The 21,672-nt window shown below is 36.7% G+C and overlaps 1 protein-coding gene and 1 long non-coding RNA gene across 9 annotated transcripts in view; both read right to left on the minus strand.

The window, feature by feature from the left end:
- Positions 1-254: 254 nt before the first annotated feature.
- The window catches only part of CSNK1A1 (casein kinase 1 alpha 1), a 48,979-nt gene continuing 27,561 nt past the window's right edge, over positions 255-21,672 (minus strand). For 2 of the 8 annotated variants that reach the window (XM_060180992.1, XM_007516389.3), the window contains 7 exons: positions 18,541-18,680; positions 16,640-16,718; positions 14,402-14,476; positions 12,269-12,375; positions 11,632-11,744; positions 9,715-9,771; positions 255-2,705 (listed from right to left, as the gene is read on the minus strand). In XM_060180992.1, coding sequence (XP_060036975.1) covers positions 9,737-9,771; positions 11,632-11,744; positions 12,269-12,375; positions 14,402-14,476; positions 16,640-16,718; positions 18,541-18,680 — 549 coding nt within the window. In that variant the 3' untranslated portion in view covers positions 255-2,705; positions 9,715-9,736. Of the gene's footprint in view, positions 2,706-9,714; positions 9,772-11,590; positions 11,745-12,268; positions 12,376-14,401; positions 14,477-16,639; positions 16,719-18,540; positions 18,681-21,672 lie in introns of those variants that run through there. The other 6 variants (XM_060180978.1, XM_060181010.1, XM_016185294.2 and 3 more) reach the window with 4 other exon arrangements.
- On the minus strand, positions 6,435-9,708 carry LOC107522178 (uncharacterized). Its single transcript, XR_001601392.2, has 2 exons — positions 6,973-9,708; positions 6,435-6,537 (listed from the first exon to the last, which is right to left on the minus strand). It is a non-coding gene; the product is annotated as an uncharacterized LOC107522178 (long non-coding RNA).

Genomic DNA, 21,672 nt, shown 5'->3' on the forward strand with positions numbered 1-21,672 from the left:
TCATTATCTCAGCCATCTATTAGAGAAATCTAGCTCACTGGCTTGGGCTCTACATTTTTTGATGTTTAAGTTTATAATTACAGTATGCTTTACTCAAAAGCACTGAACATTACTGCAAGGACTAGTAAAAACTAGAAAATCTCTTAATACATGTTGGTAGGAAACAGTAAAAGCAAACCTCAAAAAAAAAAATCTACTTGTATGCCTTAAGATCATCAGCACAACCATATGGGAGGAGATAAGCAGTCTCTCCCTTTACATATATTCTTTTTTATTTTCTTGTTATACCTTCCCAAAACAGACATTCAACAGTAGTTAAAATGGCCATCTCCCAACATTAAAAAAAAGAAGAAAAAACGAAAACTGCACTGCCCAACGGGTGAACAAAGTAAAGAGTAATAACCTAGAGTTCAGCTGAGTAAGCCGCTGTGGAGCCTTAAGTGGTGAGGTCTTCCAATTTCAGAATGATGTGTCTTCAACTTGTACCATCATTTTAGTGGAAAAAACACATTTTAATTTTGGTGAAATGAGATTCATCTCCCGACAGGATTAGTAACATCATTCACTGAATTTCACATTCTTCTTTTGTGAACTGTGAAGAAAATGAATGGTAGCTAGAAGGTCAATGGGATTCCAGCTCCAGCTGTAGATGGATGACGACATACCAGGACAAGAACACCTATATTTTGATTTACAAAGCTAACAGCAGTTTCAAATCTGCAACTTAATTACAGACCAACTATACCACAACCTTTTCAAATGGCAAAAATACAAAAAAGTTAAGTGTTACAAAAATATTTCAGAAAAAGTGCATAGTCTAAGTGCATAGTAAATAAAAGCACTGAAAAATATCTTGCTAGAGGGAGTTCAGCTTGGAAAAGTTATTACCAAAGCTAAACATTTTTATTTTACACAAACTATACTCAAAAATAGCTTTATGAGACTGATTTCTGGCTAAAAGTATCAAAGGGTTTATTAGTCAAGAAACAAATACCTTAACTGACATGAGTGGATAGAAAAGAAACAAAGAAGCTGTCTACCCCAAAAGTTTGTACTCATTAAGATTTCTGCAAGATGACGGTGCTAATAGATATTTTAATGCAGAATGTAACCATGGAATTAGTTATTGCTAAAGTAGTTTTCAAATTAAAAAAAAAAAAAGCAAAACCAATTAAACCTGACACAATCTGACCACATGTGTCAATTTACAATTTCAAGGTTATTTTACAAAATACCTACATTTTACACAATAGGCTCCTGGCAGCATTTTTAGACAGAATTTCTTTTAATTTATCCTGACATGCTATAACTTAATAAATTACATTAAAGAAAATTGTTGTAAATAAGTTTCTCTTTCTCTTGGATCAAAAAAAGATGCAGTTAAGATTGAGAGGAAATACAGATAACTTATAGAAATACATGGGGCTGAGGCTACCCAGCCATGACATGAACCTAACTTGGTGTGATGCTTTCCGTACTCAAAGTCAATAAACAAGGAATTTATAGAAAATCTTCATTTTGTAGTCAAACCCTTTAAAGCTTTCATTGTTATTCAAAATCAGTCCAGCTGTTGGTCTGCTGTGGCAGGATTACAATATAAAGTCTTGGCAGCTATAGTACCAGATAGTGTGCTTGCAAGACTTAAAGAAAAATCAATGCCTTTCCCTTCAAGAAAAAAAAAAATTAAATTAAAAAAGTCATAACGCTAAATTTAAATTGATTTGAAAAAGAGTATGTAACAAATGGCTTAAAGTAGTCTAAAAAAATTGGGGCGATTTGATTTCATAGTGAGTTACAAGGCATTTTTGTTGTTTTAAAAAACTCTCATTTCCTTACAGAAACATTTTTTAGTTTTTAATGAACTTGTAAACAAAAAAAGCTCCCATTTCAAAATAAAAACAAAATCCCAGATCATATAGATGTTTACAGTGATTACATTTATCTAAGCAACATACATACATGTTCAGTTGTAAGATGTTAACTAAATTTGTGACAAATTTTTTTTAATACCAAGAACATTATAGAGTTAATGCAGAGTCCTAATATAATCTAGTAGTCACTAAGTTTTTCTTTAGTCTTCACTTTAGATGCTGTTATTTCTAGCACAGGTAAGCAGGCAGTCTTTCATATGCTCAAACACTGGAATCTTTGGTTGCTACCATATTAGCTGGCTTGCAAAAACAAGAAGCCAACCAACCATTTTAAGAATGTTTTAAGTGAACAACTTGCAAACCCCAGGGAAAGATAAACCCTAAGAATGCATAACTGTGAGCATTTACAACCATCACAACTGTGGCTGAAGACTGTTCATGCCGTTCTTCTGAAATGAGATCTCAAAGCAGTATAGTTCAAAATAAAGGGTTTTAACAAAAAATTGGCATATGCACAATTTCTCCACCAATTTGTGTGTGTCAACCATTTAGTTAACTTTTCCACTTGAAAAAATGCAATAGAAAACTGGACACCATGTTTCACTATCTCAGTTAATATTCACAATTACAGCGGCTACAACTCAGGATACAGCATCATCAAACGCTGCCCAGAGCCAGTTTATACTGAAATTAAGTTCTTTACACCAAGTAAATGGTTGTCCACAACCACTGGCTAGTGTACATATGAACTAAAACTTCTAGATTTGGGGAGAAACAAATGCTGCTCCGATCATCTGCTCTGCTTCTTCTGTTCCTCGATTCATGCTTAGAAACCTGTTAAAGAACCAAAACAAACAAAAAGAATGTTAAAAATTCAAGTTAAAATAAAAAATGTTACTACACTCAAATAGGGAAATCAGATTAAAATTGAACCAGTGATTTCTTAAGATATTTCTTTAGAAATCATTGGTGTCTACTTGGAAATTTCTAGCTAATTTTTTAAAAAAACATAATGTAAAAACCTTTCTGTTCCGGCTAACAAACAGGAAATACAGAGTGAAAGCATCCCAGCCAAAATACCATTCTCAAGCTAAAGACTTAATACTAGTTCAAATTAGCCTGTTCCCTACCTTTTATATTTCTAGTACCTAGAACATGTGTTCAAAAATCTATCAAATGGCTAAAACTAGCTTTAACAACTAGAAAGCAGGAACTTTTCTCCACATTATTTTTGATGTAAGTTATGAGTAATGGGAAGCCAGAGCACTCACTGCTCAGCTCTGACATATGATAGTGCTTGGAACTGAATCTAGGACTTCAGGCATGAACACCTTTGTATATAAAGTTAAGCTTTAGGGCAGGGGTAGACAGCATAATGGTTATGCAGTCTCTCATGGCTGAGGCTCCGAAGTCCCAGGTTCAATCTCCTGCACCACCGTAAGTCAGAGCTGAGCAGTGCTCTGATTAAAAAAAAAAAAAAAAAGTTAAGCTTTAATCAATGTATTCAAGGGTGAAAGGGAGCAGGGGGTGAAGGTAGGGGGTTGAGCGGGTAGGCACTGGAGGTGGCAGCTGAGCCATCAAGTGCTCCTCCAATATGTGAGGCTGTGGGCTCTTTAACTGTCACAATGAAGGCACAGGATAGCACCATGTTTTCTCTTTCTAAAAACATGTATTGAAGACATAATTATTTGAATTATTCTATTGCACATAATCTCCTCACCTCCCTTTTTAAGATAAAGTTTCCCTTAATCAAGTGGTGAGCTGGCTTGAATTTGGTTTATGGTATACATGGCAAAGCAGTACATTCCAAGTTAGCTATTCCACTGCCCTTAGTATATTTTTATACAGAAACCTTAAGACATTTTTAAAAGCCTTTATTTCTATCAATTACATTAAAAAGGTTAAGTTGTGTCACTGGTTTAAAAATGTAAGTAAATGATACTCTGGGACTTTAAGCTTTCCTATCTTGTATGGACATAGTATTAACCCCCTCCTGACATCAATGAGATCATGGGGTTTCTACACTAAGGCAAGTTTGGATAAAAGGAGCTTTAGGTAAGAAAAACCAGCTCTAGGGGCTGGGTAGTGGTGCATCTGGTTAAGTGCACATATTAACAAACTCAAGCACCTGGGTTCGAGCCTCTGCTCCCCACCTGCTTGAGGGGGGGGGGGGTGGTGGTCCACTTCAACAGTAGTGAGGCAGTGCACTCTACAGGTGTCTATCTCTACCTTTATCTCCCTATCCTCTCTGTCTTATCTAAATCTAATAAAAATTAAGAGGGATGGGGAAGCTACTTGTTGGTATCTTCTAATTCTGCTTTTAAAAACCCCTTGTTTCATTTGGTTTAAATCCCCCCCTGCTTAACACTGCATTCTATTTACATAACCACTGCCGTCTATTTATATAAATCACTTTTACATTTACATAAAGCACCACCTTCCCTCCAGGGCATTGGTGGTTTAGTGGTAGAATTCTCACCTGCTCCACCCCCTCTCCTTGTCACACCCTGATTTTCACCAGTCACTTCTCTCTCCACCCTCTCTGCGTCACATCCTGTTCACGCCCTACTTGGGAAGTATATATAAAGACAACATTGTTCGGTTTAGTTGATTGCGCTTAGTCCTGCATGAATAAAGAGATACTGCCTACAGCTCAACCATGAGTCCCGGGTCGTCTGTCTCCCGTCAATGAAGCTCAGCCTGACAGCTACTGGGGTGGGAGCAGTGGATTTGTAGTGCCAGCACTAAGCCCCACTGATATCCCTGGTGGCAATAAATAATTAATAATAAATAAATAAATAAATAGAGAGAAGGGAAGAAAAAAAAGCTCCAAATTTTATCTATAGCTAAAGGCAATCTCTCTAAGCAATAACATGATATTCTACCTACAACTCCAACCACTGCCATCTATACTCCTAAGGTGACCAAACTGTAGTTTATTCCCACCCACTGTGGTCCGTTCCTCACTTCAGTGCAAAGCATGTTTTTGTTAATCACAAACTTTATCAAGCTTTTCAAACTTTTGGTGGATAGTCAAAATAAAATTCTTCTATAAAATTGTTTTCATGTACATATACCTCTGTTTCTCAAGGACAATACCAATTTCATACATATTCTTTCCTGGTAAATACCCTTGCTTGTCAATTATGAGTTTTTTTTAAGTTAAATATTTATTTATTCCCTTTTGTTGCTTTTTTTTTTTTATTGTTGTAGTTGTTGTTGGATAGGACAGAGAGAAATGGAGTGAGATGGGGAAGAGAGACGGAGAGAGAAAGATAAGACACCTACAGACTTGCTTCACTGCCTGTGAAGTGACTGACTCCCCTGCAAGTGGGGAGCCAGGGGCTTGAACCAGGATCCTTGATCCTTGCGCTTCGCATCACATGCCCTCAACCCGTTGAGCTACCGCCCGACTCCCTAATTATGAGTTTTTTAAGTACAGAAAGTCATCTTCATTCAGTTAGTATATTGCATTAAACTGTGAGGACAGAGATATAAATGATGTATGTATACCTCTGTGTCTTTCCTGGGCTGAATTACAGAATAGATGCAGAAAAGTCCTCATCCACTTCAATGCAAGTGCAAAAAAGCAAAGCCAAAATGACAACAAAACCTCCCAAAAATATCCTACACCTTCAATATACATGACATATTAAATAAAAATGTTTTGTGAACTCATTTCAAATTTAAAACACACAATGTATGAAAGCAGAGGAAAGCCTTGGATTAGCTAAATAGAAACAACTTTGGTTTCTGGCCCTGCAATTATTATTGTTTTCATCTGCATGATTCCATTGCACCTGATAGCTTTTTTAATTTATTTTGTTTTTAATGAAGACAAAGGGGGGTGGGGGAAGGGAAGGAGGGGGGAGGGGGAGAGGGAAGGACAGACTGTCTACAACACTACTCCACACTTGTGAAGCTTCCCCTCTGCACAGTGCTCCCATGTTGTGGTGGGGGTTGCTTAAACTCGGGTCCTCACACACGAACAAGTGTGTGTACTGCTACATGAGCCATCTCCTGGAACCCTGTAATTATTCTTAAATATAAAATGAAACAATGATTTCACAACTACAAAGGGGGGGCATGCTCCTTTGATCATAGCTTATGTGATCAGATCACATTCAATATGTCTAAATAGATTTAAAATAGAACAAAACTATCACTAGCAAACTAAAAAAGGAAGCATAATTTACAGTGTTAGTCAAATATTAGAACTCATGTTTCTTAAGAATTATAATTAGGTAACAATAGTATCTGTTCATCTTTTAAACTGCTAATTGAGGAAATGCTGGATTAATGAATGATTATAGTTGTTTAGGGATTGGTTAAAGGCTAGCCTAATAACATTCCTGGTAAGAACAGAGCAGTCAAATCCAGATTTAACTCTTCAGATCGGCCAATGGTAGGATACTCCACCCAGGGAATCAATGTTTCTCCAGGGACTCCTCTTAAGATGCTACTGAAGTTTGTGTAGGAATAATCTCAAAAGAAGCATTCAGGAGGTATTCAACATCAAGTCTTCCAGTACTAAGCATTCTTCTCCCAAGTGAGCATTAGTCCTTGTTTTGTCTTGTAGTTTAGTTGGTACCTCTTGGCTTCAAAAAAGTTCAAAACCCAATCTTCACTACAGCAGTTAAAAAACAATTGATGATTCCCTCTGCTCCTAAAAAAAGAGGGGGGGAAAGAAATTAAAATAGGGTGGAGAAAACTCACGTAACAACCAAGAATTCCTAACCATATTTAAATGTTTTCAAATCTGGAAAAAGAAAAAAAAATGCTTATTTTTATGTAATTAGGAGATTCTATCCTTCAATCTGGACAGTATTATCTGTTCCTGTTTTATCAGATTTCTCTGGCTTTTGAGTTGAACCACAGTGTTTACTTAGGAAGTAAAGCCCTGAAAGTTTTGATGAGCTTATGAGTCTTGGGATTCCTTCATAGTAAAAGGAAAAAGATTTTTCATCAAGGATAACTTAATATGTGTATCAAATACACACCTTCCCTAAACTGCATTAAAAAACAAACAGCTAATGATCTGAGTTTTATTACAGAGTTCATTTGGCCACACACTGCTGAGGTTGTTAAATTTTTAAAATACCTGTTACAACTGATTCCTTCCTCAACAGGTAGATGATCTGCCATTATTCACCAGTCACAGCAACAGTGAATGAATGAATGAATTCTGTCTTCCAACGCCTTGCATCATCCCAACAGTCTGACAGGTTGAAACGTTTGAAAGGCTCAGAAAGTCTTGGAGATGTTAAGTCTTCAGGTCACCACAAATCAACTCTTGCAACTCATCTTTGTCTCCTGTCGAATTGCTTAGCTTTTTCTTTCCAGTTTTATTGTCCATGATGAGGGAGAAAAAAAAAAAGGTGACAAAAATCACAGCAAGCTGATGCAGCTCCCTGGAACTTCTTTGGATTGAGTATATTCAGAGCAGATCAGTCTCTCCAATATTTCAAGGTCTTCCCCCTGTGATTTGGGTTACGTTGCTGAGTGACCAGCCACGTTCCTAGCAGCAATCGGTGAAGTCAGAAAAAGTTAAGCTAGACACAAGTGGTAAGTGAAACCCAGTAAATACTGGAAGGCAATTTGAGGAAGACCATGACATGGTAAGATGTGATGGAAAATGGTTTTCTAATTTTTGGATGTTAATGATATTCATATATATTATGATGATGAAACTGCTTAGTATCAATGGCTGAAGCAGTTAATGGATGGGTTAAAAAGATAACAGGAGAATTATATGAAGACAGACCTACAACTCTCACTACCTTCAGAATTTTTCCCATCTCCACCCTCAACTACAAACAGGATTGGATTCTAAATGTCCTAGAAACACTTTTACTACTACTTTAATGTTTGGAAAAGTATTTCGGATAATTACATAGGAGAGTTAGGTGGATTTGGAAGCTTAACATGTGAAACTGTAGTTAAACTGTATAAAAAACAAGTATAATCTTGTAGAATTAAGTGCTGAAAACTAGTGAAATATGGTGGCTATTAAGACTTAATAGCTTTAAAAAAAAAAAAAGGTCTTAGGAACAGAATTCTGAAAAGATCTTTTCAGATAAGTAATTAGGGAGGGGGCTGGACGGTGGTGCACTGAGTGGAACACACATAGTCTGAAGTGCAAGGACCTAGGCAAGGATCCCAGTTTGAGCCTCTGGCTCCCTACCTGCAAGGGAGGTTGCTTCACAAGTGGTGAAGCAGGTCTGCTGGTGTCTATCTGTCTCTCCCTCTATCTACCCGTATGGGGGGAAGGCTGCCAGAAGCAGTGGATTTGTAGTGCTAGCATCAAGCCCTAGCAACTGGAGGCAAAACAAGAACAAAAGAGAAGTAATTAGGGGCCAGGGAGATAGCATAATGCTTATGCTAAAAAAAGTGCTAGAGGCTCCAGGATTCCAGGTTCAATCCTGACACTACAAGCAAGAGCTGAGCAGTGGTCTGATTAAAAAAAAAAAAAAAAAAAAAATTAGAAGCCTTTTTTGAATAATAAAACCATGTAGGCAAAGAAAGCTCTTTAAATTGTTTTAGCTCTTCAGTAAGAATGTTTAAATAATTTAGTAAGTTTTTCATGGAAGTACCATGGGAGATTTTTGCCAGGACTGGATATTCTTGCAATAAATATACGTATCTAGGCGCTAAAAATTCATTTAAGAACTGTGTATTCAGACTTGGAAACTCTTACAAGCAAAACTCCATGTTATAAATATGTGTAGACCAAGTATTTAAAAAAAAAAAAAAAACCTTCTAGCAGTACAGGAGGTGGCACAGTTGACGAAGCAATGGACTTTGAAACATGAGGTCCAGAGTTCAAAGCCTACCATCACATATGCCAGATGTGATGTTCTGTTTTGTCTCATAAATACATCTTTTTAAAATTCACCTTCCAAACTTAACTAGGGAAAATGATATTTTCAATATGACAGGAAAAGAAGAAACCCCCCTGACATCAACGAATCACTAAGCTGTATCTCCTTTTCCTTGAAAAATCCAGAGTAGCAGAACCTGGCAAAGTATGATTTAAACAAATCACCCTCATTAGATCGGAATCAGGAGTGAGGTAACCTATACCAATGGTTTTCAATCTCTAAACTTCACAGATTTCTTAATGACGACCCAGATAAAGGACTAGGAGTAACACACTACCCTTATTCCAGATGTACCTTTATGGCTTTTATGTTTAAGGTAGCACTAACTTCTATATATAGAATACAAAATCTTTCTAAGTCAAAAATCAAAAGGAACTTTGTTGTTTTTATAGTGTCAAATGTCAGTTTCAGCAGTAAGTATTAATTTGTCTGGGAAGAGGACCCAATGGTAAAGTGCATGTCTTGCACACAGCAGGCCCTCAGTTTGAACCCAGGCACTGATAAACAAGAACAAACAAAAAGAGTAACATAAAATGGTGAAGTAAGGTTTCGTTCTCAACCTCCTTATCCAAAAGCTTAGTAAAATTTAAAAAATCCAAAAATCACCAGAGATATTTCACAAGTCATATTTTTCAGAATTTTTTAATTTATTGGATAGAGACAGTCAGAAATCAAGAGGGAGGGACTGGGGGGATACAGAAGGAGACACATGCAGCCCTGCATCATCACTCGCAAAGCTTTCCCCCTGCAGGTGGGGACCAGGGGCTCAAACCCAGGTCCTTGCACATTGTAACACTGTAACCAGGTGCACCACCGCCCGGACCCATTTTTCAGAATATTTTAACTCTATGTTTATGTATGAGTTTTATAGTCCATGCTATGAATTTTCTGCAAGATTTCAAGGTGTTTTTATGAAAAATAGCTACAATACAAAGTAAGGATTAAACTTAAAGTTTAATTACAATTTTTGTCCAAGGAAACATACTAACTCAGTGGATCCAACTTCTCATCTTTAAGACCTGGATAAGGCAGGACAAAAATTCTGCTTATTTACTGAGTAAGAGTCACATAGCAAACTAACAACGGGGCTAACTTCAAAGTAAGATAATTTTTTCTGAAGGCTGCTGAATGCCTGAAGTGAGATGTTCTAAGTCAGGTAAATTTTAATTTAATTTTAGGTCTAGAAACTGTTCAATACAACTCACGATGATCCTACTATCCCAGTTGGCTCTAGGAAAAGAAATTGGTCTGTAATTTTGTGAGATAAAGCAAATATGCTATAGGTTTTAGCTACAACAAATGCTTTCTTTAGAGGAACTATTTGGCTTTAATAAACAGTAGGATAATTTATTTTAACACTAGCTACGAATTTCTTATTTGGCCAGCAAGACCTGGAAGGTCTGCCTTTGCCATGCTCTTGACCCAGGTTCATGCCGAGACTCCACCATACTGGTATCTTTCTTTCTGTCTCTCCCTATCTCAATACGTCAATACAAGCAGTGAAGGCCCAAGGACAAACAAAACCAAAACACTATGATTAAATTATAGTGTTTAAAATAGACCAGAAGGAAAATTAAACCACAACTGAGAGAAAGAAAGGACAGGCAAACATTAGTTTGTCATCCCATGCTGAAGTTTTCATTATTTAAGATCCTACATGTAACCTTCCTTTATGAAACTTTCCCCAATATAGAATGCAGCAGAGAAACATCTCAACTTCATTCTTAGTAGATGAGCTGCTGGGATGAGGATAACATCAGTTAATCATACTTTCTTGAAAAAGAATTTCAGAGTAGAATCTATTGTTAAATTATAAATTGCTCAATTATGTTAAACAAACACCGAATTCAGACTAGAGCAGTCTTTCAGAAACTGACATAATTCGAAACCAAAACCAAGTCTTACCTGCCCATTACTTCCAGAAAGTAGGCATGTATCAGGAGGTAAGCCCCCCAAAGGGGAAACAAAAACCAAGAAATAAAGGAGTCCAACTGTACGGCAACAGTGACAAGTCATGGAGCTGTGCGCTAACAGTTCTACTCCTTATAAGCACTGAGTGCTAGAAAAAGACTGAAAAGATATACTGGCAATTCAGTGGCATTTGCCCCATTTAATTTCCAAAGCCCTAAATACAGAGGTCAGTTCCACAATGGGTCTTTAGACCCTGAATATTTTAAATATATAAACAAAGCCCAAATACCAAAAAATTAATTTTGAAATTAGGGATATACGTAGCAAGCAGACTTGTGGTTAGGAAAGATGTGTCGAGCTTTTCAGTTAAGCAATTTATGCAAATGATATACTCAGCAACTGAAAAGATAGACACTATGAGGGCAATGCCAGGCTCACTTCTTGAAGTCAGCTCATGTTTACAACTTTCTATTTTAAATACTAAACATGCAGCAAAATTCTTAACACTGTTAGTCTGAAAGTCAAAATACCATAGCTAACCAGATTCATTATTAAAAATCAACAAGTGTTAGGTCTAGGATTTTGGATTGGTTGATTATAACATATTCCCAACACCAAATATGTCTTTTGGAAAGGGGTTAATGAATGAGTAAAAAAGATGCAGTTGTTAAAATGACCCCAAATCCCAAGAGAAATGGTATAATATACACACATATATGTATATACAAATACATATATATATGAACAAGGACATTTGGGTTTAAAGTTAGTAGTCAAATTTTCCAAGGACGTCTTTTTTAAAAAAGATAAGAGCCAAATTCATGTATTTTAAAACCACCTCCTCGATCTAACACTGTTAGAAATGAATAAATTACCCAATTTTGTGTTCAATTTTTTTTCCCTGTAACGTCACTTGGTTCTTGGCTACTAACCTTTCATGTTACTCTTGGTTTTGTCAGTTTGCTTGCCTGTGGGGGTTTGGGCCTGTTGACCCTGCCCACTTGAAGAGGCTGCCTGTTGTGCTGCTTTCTGTTTTAACATTGTCCAATCGAATGTGTAGTCATATTGGTGGTTCAGGGTCCTGGGAAATTAAAGGAAAAAAAGTTGACAAAATTCCTAGAGAAATAATTTGTTAAAAAGAGCCCCCCTCCCCCCTTTTTTTTGATAAGTAAGAAAAATTAAGAGGAGAGAGACGTGATACAGAGGGAAAGAAAGGGTGGTAAAGATAGCACAATGGTTATACAAAAAGACTTTCATGCCTGAGGTTCTAAAGTCCCAGGTTCAATCCCTCATGCCACCTTAAGCCAGACCTTAACAGTGGGGGGAAAGAGAGAGGCGCCTGTTTCATTGTTGGTAAAGCATTAAACCCCCCTCCCAACCCCATGAAGGTGGAGATCACAGGGCTCAAACCTGGGCCCTTGAGCATAGTAATATGTGTGCTCAACTGGGTGTGCCAGTGTTGGGCCCCAAAAGAATGTTAGGTGTGGCTGTTCATCAAAGATGTCTTTCACAAGGCATTATACTTAAAATGCTAAATAAATTCAAGTACGTTTATTTATATTGGCTAGACCCAGTTTAATGAGCTACTTGTCTTAAAAAACTAACCTGAAAAGAATGCGAAATAGCTGCCTCAGATACATGTAATCCGGGGCTTCCTCAAAGCGCAGCCCACGACAATAGTTTAAGTACATAGCAAATTCTGCAGGGAATCCCTAGAAATTCAAGAATTAAACTGTAAAATTCTAAAATGCTAATTTCAGATAGAAACATCATTTCACTGCCTGGTCATTATATACACTATATTGGTAACATTACATGTAACATTTTCTTGTTCCTAAATTTAGACATTCTACCACTTGGTAAACTATTTACCTTTTGTCACCGCTCAAAGATTAAACTATGCACTGCTATTTCAGACACACATCTATATTGTCTCAAACAAGATCATGTGGATTTTCTACAGAAAAGACAATTATTTTTACCTTGACATATTTTTCTATTTTTATTTTTAATTAACTTTGGCCCATTCTGATTCAAAAGACTCAAGTCAACACACAGCTCCCAACCCCAAACATGGTGCTTTGCTTCATCAGGGAAAGAGATGATCAGGATGACTACTTTTTCTTTTTTAAAAACTTCTTTATTAACACAAGAGAGATAGCAAGAGATAACCAGATCACTCCAGTACATGTAATGCTGAGGACAGAAGTGAGGACTTTATGCTTTTAAGTTCAGTGTTATAGCTACTATACCAGCTCCTGTGTCAAATGAGACAAACATTTTCAACAAATCCATCTAAACAATAAGATTATTTCAGAGGAGTGAGTCTGGTCAAGCTATAATTCATGTTCTCTATTGTCAGGTATTTACTAATTTGAAATACACTGATCTGAGGGTGGGGGTAGATAGCATCGTGTCTGTCATGTTTGAGGCTCTAAAGTCTCCCATACCAGCATAGGCCAGAGCTGAGCAGTGCTCTGTTATTAAAAAACAAAAACAAAAACAAAAAAACCCTCTGATCTGACGATCTTTGCCTTCCTCTCCCTTGATGTACTAATTGCTGGTAAATTTCTAATTTGACACTATTTAAGGGATAAAGAGGGGTAGGTCGGGCGGTTAAGTGCACGTGGCACGAAGACCAAGGACCGGTATATATATATCCTGGTTTGAGACCCCCAGCTCCCCACCTTCAGGGGAGTCTGAAGGTGTCTATCTTTTTCTCCCCGTCCTCACTCCATTTCTTTCTGTCCTATCCAAGGACAACAACATCAATAACAACAACAATAAACCAACAAGGGAAATGGGGGGGGCAAAATTTAAGAAAAATTAAGCGATAAGGAAATCATTTAGTAATTTTTTTTTGCTTAAATTGATGAGGTTCCGTTAGAAATGGCTGTTTTAACAATTTTAACAAACTAGAAGTCACAAGATTTGACTTTTTAGAAGATGACTTTAAAGATGTATATGTGTATGAGAAAGAAGAGATGGGCACTGAGACTGCACAATAGTTATGCAAAGAGAATCTCATGCCTGAGGGTCCAAAGTTTCAGATTAAATCCCCTGCACCACCTTATGCCAGAGCTGTACAGTGCTCTGGTTAAAAATTGATAATTTTGAGGGGAATTGAGGGGGAACCGGATTATTACTCTGGTAGATGCATTGCTATGAATGTATCTCTGCATAAGGGTCCAACACTTGATTCACTACACCACTTATAAACACTTTCTGGGCTGAGGAGATAGTTCATCAGTTAAGCACAGAACTTTCAAGTCTTGTCAGAACTTACAGTGCTTCAATCTCTCAAAAAAATAAAGTGCAACGACCAGTGTAAGGATCCCGGTTCGAGTCCCCAGCTCCCCACCTGCGAAGAAGTTGCTTCACAAGCAGTGAAGCAGGTCTGCAGGTGTCTTTCTCCCCCCCTTCCCTCTCCATTTCTCTGTCCTATCTAACAATGATAACATCAGTAACAACAATAAAACAAGGGCAACAAAAGGGAATAAATAAATGTATAAATAAATAAATAAATAAATAAATAAATGTTTTTGCTTGTTTTAAAGAAGAGAGATTTAGAGCCTTATGTACTTAGTATACATGGAGACATTTTCCTAGGACCCAAAAGACAGACATTTAAAATTAATGAAATGTAAATTTAAAATGATGAATAGCTTAGCTACCAATTGGGCTGTCAAGTAAAATATTCATTTATGTTCGCAAATCATTTACATCATACAACCTTACCTTACATAATACTTCAACAGGAGTGGACATCTTCTTTTCACTAATCTTTTCGTATTTCTGTTTCTTTGTTGCAGCCTGTGGAAAATAATCAAATCACACAGATATACTCAGTACAAACGAGAGACACCTGTTTAGCTTAACACAGTCAATACAAATGTAATATTGAGATGCAAAAGAAAACTTAGAATAAGAAAGGAATCAATACAGATCTGAAATCTGCCCCCATTAATTTTTTTGTCACTGCTTCAACATTTTATTTTTTTTAAGCAAAGTGAGTTTTATTGGGGGGGGGGGGGAGACACAGATGTTTAACTTGGGGGCACCAGGTGGTAGCACACCTGGTTAAGTGCACACATTGACCTCAGTTCAAGGCCCTGGTCCCCAAATGTAGGTGTCTCTTTCTCTCCACCCTCCCCTCTCAATTTCTCTGTCTCTATCCAATAATAAATAAATAAGTAAGATTTATTTCACCCACATTCAACCCAAGGACAACATCAAAAAAAGTTTCCATTATGGACATCTAATCTTTGACAAAGGGGCTCAGACTATTAAATGGGGAAAGCAGAGTCTCTTCAACAAATGGTGTTGGAAACAATGGGTTGAAACATGCAGAAGAATGAAACTGAACCACTGTATTTCACCAAATACAAAAGTAAATTCCAAATGGATCCAAACTATCAGATACCTAGAAGAAAATATTGGCAGAACTCTTTTCCGCATAAGTTTTAAAGACATCTTCAATGAAACAAATCCAATTACAAAGAAGACTAAGGCAAGTATAAACCTATGGGACTACATCAAATTAAAAAGCTTCTTCACAGCAAAAGAAACCACTACCCAAACCAAGAGGCCCCTCACAGAATGGGAGAAGATCTTTACATGCCATACATCAGACAAGAGCTTAATAACCAACATATAGAAAGAGCTTGCCAAACTCAACAACAAGACAACAAATAACCCCATCCAAAAATGGGGGGAGGACATGGACAGAATATTCACCACAGAAGAGATCCAAAAGGCTGAGAAACACATGAAAAAATGCTCCAAGTCTCTGATTGTCAGGGAAATGCAAATCAAGACAACAATGAGATACCACTTCACTCCTGTGAGAATGTCATACATCAGAAAAGGTAACAGCAGCAAATGCTGGAGAGGGTGTGGGGTCAAAGGAACCCTCCTACATTGCTGGTGGGAATGTCAATTGGTCCAACCTCTGTGGAGAACAGTCTGGAGAACTCTCAGAAGGCTAGAAATGGATCTACCCTATGACCCTGCAATTCCCCTCCTGGGGATATATCCTAAGGAACCCAACATATCCATCCAAAAAGATCTGTGTACACATATGTTCTTGGCAGCACAATTTGTAACAGCCAAAACCTGGAAGCAACCCAGGTGTCCAACAACAGATGAGTGGCTGAGCAAGTTGTGGTATATATACACAATGGACTACTACTCAGCTGTAAAAAATGGTGACTTCACCATTTTCAGCTGATCTTGGATGGACCTTGAAAAATTCATGTTGAGTGAAATAAGTCAGAAACAGAAGGATGAATATGGGATGATCTCACTCTAAGGCAGAAGTTGAAAAACAAGATCAGAAAAGAAAACACAAGTAGAACCTGAAATGGAATTGGCGTATCGCACCAAAGTAAAAGACTTTAGGGTGGGTGGGTGGGTGGGGAGAATACAGGTCCAGGAAGGATTCAGAGGACCTAGTGGGGGTTGTATTGTTATATGGGAAACTGGGGAATGTTATGCATGTACAAACTATTGTACTTACTGTTGAATGTAAAACATTAATCCCCCAATTAAAAAATTTTTTTTTAAGTTTCCATTAATAGTAATGAAAATCATAGCATTTTTCGTTCTTTCTTTTAATTATCTTTATTGAATAGAGACAGAGAGATATTAAGGGGGGTAGGAGAAGACAGAAAGGAGAGACAACTGCAGCACTGCTTCATCACTTGCAAAGCTTTCTCCCTACAGGTGGGGACGAGGGGCTTGAACCTGGGTCCTTTCACATTGTAACATGTGAACTCGACCAGGTGCATCACCCAGCCCCCAAAGCATTTTTCTAATGTAAAAGTTTTCATTTTTATACAAATAATGGATTTACACAAAGAATGATTTAGCAATGAGTCAGTAAGTAGAGGGACTACTTTTTGTTAAAGGACTGATAAAAGTATCAAAGTAGCCATGTTGAGACAAACAAAAAGTAGTAATGTGAATCTGGTTTACCTTTAATCCTTGCCATGGCAGGCTGGTTCTATTAAAATACATTAAAACATATCCTAATGATTCCATGTCATCTCGGCGACTAGAAAAGAAAAATACAAATCTGAAATAGCAGTATTATGGAAAATATGCAAAACAAGTCAGATAACAACTAAAGAAAAAATGATTTGGTATATTTTACAAAAAGGTACTTAGTTAAGACAGTAAAAAAAAAAGTTCATAAGACACTGCAAACAAGAAATTCTTATAAATTTAAAATAACAGAGCCAACAAAGATGATATAGTTATACAATTATGCAAATGAAGTTAACGAAAAATGGGGAAATAAAATAGGGCACTTATACATTCTGCAGAAGCGCATAAGATTAATTTTGGGTATGCAAAAATAAGCTGACATTTTAAAGCTATCTAATCACCTTTATGAAAATACAAATGTATTTGAACAGACAAGTATATTTAACTCAAGGTACTGTAGCAATCATAAGCATTTCTTAAGCTTAAAATTCTTCTTGGATTGGGTAGTGAGTTCAAACATCACAGAACTTGCAAGTATGCAGGTGATCTCTCATAACATACAATAAAATTTAAAATAAAATATTTTCTCTGGATTCCCCTAATCTAGAAACAATTGACATTATCTTTGTTTCAAGAAGCAAAAATGAGGCCTGAAGAGACAAACAGTTATGCAAAACTACTTTCATGTCTGTCAAGAGGCTCAGAGTTCACAGGTTTACCACCATAAGCAAAAGCTGAGCAGTGCTCTGTTAAATGAAAAAAAGTTTGTAAAAGAATGGGGGGGGGGATTTTTGGCAGCAGACGATAGCTAACATAATGGTCATGCAAAAAGACTCATGCCTGAAGCTCCAAAGTCCCAGGTTCAAGCCCCCAAAACACCATAAAACAAAGCTGAACAGTGCTCTGGTAAAAATAAAATAAAAACATTAAGAATCAATGAATGAATGAATGAACAAACAAACGAACAACTAAGAGGGGTGTGGCACACCAGGTTTAGTGCTTAGTGTGCAAGGATTCCCAGTTTGAGCCCCTGGTTCCCCATTTGTTGGTGGGGGGGTCACTTCATACACAGTAAAACTGATCTGCAGCTATCCCCTTTCCCTCTCCATATTTGCCTCTAGCAAACAGAGATAATGTCTTGAGCATCAATTAACAACCATCAAGATAAAATTGCACTTGATTTTCTAACTTTCCATCACATGACCCCTATCCCACCCTCACAAAGAAACATGCGAATAATAAAGTTTTGCTTAATTGGCTTCTCTGCACTGGGCAAACCAACAGTTAAAAGAATAAGCATTCTTCAAATCCTTAAAAGAGACATTTCCAAATGCCAAGTATAAAAAACTGAAATATTTCAAAGTTCCGTTTAGTTTTGGTATGGGTTTGTAAGTATGTGTGTGTCATTATATATATCACTCATCAGGGCTTCAGAACTCAGACCAATGCCCCCACCCCCTACCCTCCACTGACATAGCATGCCAGAATAAGAGAGAGAAAGATAACACAGCACCAAAGCTTCCCCGAGCACAAAAGGTTATGGGCTTGTAGTTGGATGGCACAAAGGAGGCATGCTCCCTATATCCAACTCCCTCCCTTCCTTCCCTTTTGCTACCATGCTTATAGCTGGGGCTTGGTGTCTGTATGGATAATCTACTACTCCTGGTAGCTACTCAAACCCCTCCCCCATTTCTTTTTTTAAGAGACAGAAAGTGAGATAGAAGTGTGAGATAGAGAGACACCTTCAACACTTATTTAACTGCTCTTGGAGTCCACTCTCTCTCCTGCAAGTGGGGAACAGGGGCTTGAAACTGGGTCCTTATACATGGTAATGTGTGCTCTACTGGGTGCCCCACCACCTGACCCCTATATTAAGTGTTCAAACTCACCTTTGTTCAATACCAAGATGTGCATTGATGCTAGCATATCGAGCAGTGCCAGTGAGGTTCTTATCTTCTCTGTATGGTATATGTTGCCTTGTCCTGTTGTCTCTGTACTTTTTGGCCAAACCAAAGTCAATAAGGAATAACTTTAAAAGAAAATAGAGAAACATGAGGTTTCCAACCTTGTTCAACCAAGTTTAGTTTTCTTATTCATTAAATGGCATCTATTCTACATGTTCAAATATGTAAAAATACAGATAATGAACAAACTTAATACTTCAATAAGTTTTTACTAGTCCTTGTCAATAAATCAAATTTTGTAACTTTAAGAGGTTGATCCTTGTCTGCTGAACAATTTCACAGGCCAAGTTCATTACACATTCAGGAGCCTGTCTTTAGAAAACTACTGGAAAATTGTATACATGCTTGACAGCAAAGTTGATAAATACTGTTACTCCTGGTAAACTGTATATAAGGTTTCAAAAATAAAACATAAGCTATCTGGAATAATTCCATTCCACAAGGAACACTATTTCATATGACAACAGAATGCTCATTATCCTTGTAACACAACTCTAAATGTTTGACAACAAAGCCAAATTTTTCTTTAACAACAACAACAAAAAATAAGCATAAAAAACAAACAAACATGCATTATATTCTACTAGTTCACAATGGCAACTGTGTATGTGGTCAGGTTAAACTTCTGGAAAATATTTTTAAAGTTGACTTAAAATCTTAAAGAAGCACTTAGTATTTAGATCAAGGCAGCTTACAATTAGTTTTAATAAGCTAACTAAAAAAAAACTATTTTAGAACAAAATAATATTTAGTGCTGTCTTACTTATAATAAATAATTTAAGATTTACTCTCCATGGGTAAGGACCATTTTTAACAACAAAAGGATTTATAGTTGTTTACTCTAAAGTAAAATTCTCCTTACTTTAAATTTAAATCCTCAACATTAACATGAAATCATTCACTGCAAGCTAAATTCTCAAAGTATCAAGCCAAGCAGTTCTCTGTGTCCTCACATTATAGTCCTAAACCACTATGTTGCCCTTTCCTAGTTACACCTAAAGTCTGTCCTTTTCAGTCAACTGACACTGGGTCCCTTCTGGCACATTTTATAACCTATGACATGCTGGGAAACCCAATCTCCTAATCTGCTAAAATTTGTGTCCAAAGAATTTATTAATGAGGAAAATAAGATCTGACTATATAAGTCTCTTTTCTGAAAATTTTAGGGGAAAACCTAACTGTAGCCTAATCTTAGCTATGAGCTAGATAGAAAAAGACTTTGAGGCCAGAGTTTCAGTAATTATGTTAAATACAAATACCTGTTTTAACTTTACTGTGAAAGAATGAAAATTAAATTCTTAGTATAATACAATTGGCTAAAGTGCTCCAGGAGGTGAAACAATGGATCAAGCATTGTACTTTCAAAGATGAGGTCCTGAGTTTAGGGTCTGGCATTGCATGTGATATAGCCAAGATGAAGTCCTGCAGATTTGCACCGAAAAGAAAACAAGAAGGAAACCACAGAAGATCATCCAATTTCACAATATTTAAAAAATATCCCTAACAACTCCTGTGAATTCTGAATTAAAAAAAAAAAAAAGAGGAGGAGGAGGAGGAGGTTAGGACAGAATCTCCTCTAAGGAATGTTTTCTTGAATTGTTCCTTTAAGAGCTTCAAAAAGGACAAAGCAGGGGCTAGGTGTTATTGTACTTGGTTGAGGACACACATTACAGTGTGCAAGGACCTGGGTTCAAGCCCCTAGTCCCCATTTACAGAGGGGAAACTTCACCAGTGAAGCAGTACTCCAGGCCTTTCTTTTTCCCTCTCCTCTCAATTTCTTTCACTCTCTTTTAATTTTATTTATTTATTTATGAGAAAGTACAGGAGAGAAAGAAACAGACATCACTCTGGTACATTATGCTGCTAGAGACTGAACTCAGGACCTCTTGCTTTAAGAGTTCAATGTCTTATCCCGTCACCTCCCGAACCACTCAATTTCCTTCTCTACCCAAAATAAAATATAAACATTAAAAGAGAAAGTGGCAACAACACTGACACAATCACAGCTGATAGTTTGATTCTAAAATGCCCATTATCTGCAACTCAGTAACCAGACAACTTCCTCACAATTAAAAAAAGACTTCATGAAAACTCAGAGTTCACTAGAATTCTGTCCTTTCATACTTGAAAGGATAAAATCTTATCAAGAAAAAGAACAATATAAAACACTATCTCATTAGTAACTCAACCTTTATATCAAAACAAAAAAAAAGTTAAATGGAAGTAAATTTTCATTTTCTCACCCTTAAAACTGACATAGCAAAGGTAATCTATTTTTAAAAGCAAACAATTAAAAACTGCTTAAAATTAAAATTTCAAAAATCTCCTTAGTTCACTGTCTTCATGTACCTACTAAGTTCCTTTAGAAGTTATCTATATTTTTAAGACTTAATGTCTGCTGTACTAGGATAACTCTTCAATAAAAGTATATTTTCTTAATTGCTAAAGTCAATTTTTTAGTTCCTAGTCCTTGCATATTATCTCCTAACCAGAGGTCATTATTTCCTCTGTCCCTCTAAGAAACTTAGACCACTTTTCTTCACAATCCAGTTAGCCTACAGTAAAGAATATAAACAGTGTAACAGGTATTAATATATATATGTAATATGTAAGAATGAATGGATGAATTAAAAACGGGCATTTAAACTACCTTATATTGTACCTAATTACCTATGTCTTTGATATTCAGCGTATAAAGTAACAGCAGGAGGTGGCTCCTGAAACAATTCTGAGCAGAATGGAAAGGATTTAAATGGCTACCTAAGTATGGTAATGAAGACCTACAAAACTGAGTAAAATAAATAGGATTTTATTATTCATGCTAATTCTTCCTTCTAAGCATGTTGTAGGTTAAATGGTAAAGATTCTTGTACATAAGAGCTTCAAGATTATGTACTTAAATTTTGTGATTAAAAAACACTTAAATTTCCCTGTATTTGTCCAGAAATTCACATGAGAAAGCTATCTGACATACAAAGTGAAAGAAAACATCAAGTTTTGCTTAAAACTAACCAATTTTTAGGAATGCACTGAGGTTTTAATCTGTTCTGCCAAACC

This window comes from Erinaceus europaeus, chromosome 2, assembly GCF_950295315.1.
Source record: "Erinaceus europaeus chromosome 2, mEriEur2.1, whole genome shotgun sequence".
Classification (NCBI taxonomy): Eukaryota; Metazoa; Chordata; class Mammalia; order Eulipotyphla; family Erinaceidae; genus Erinaceus; species Erinaceus europaeus.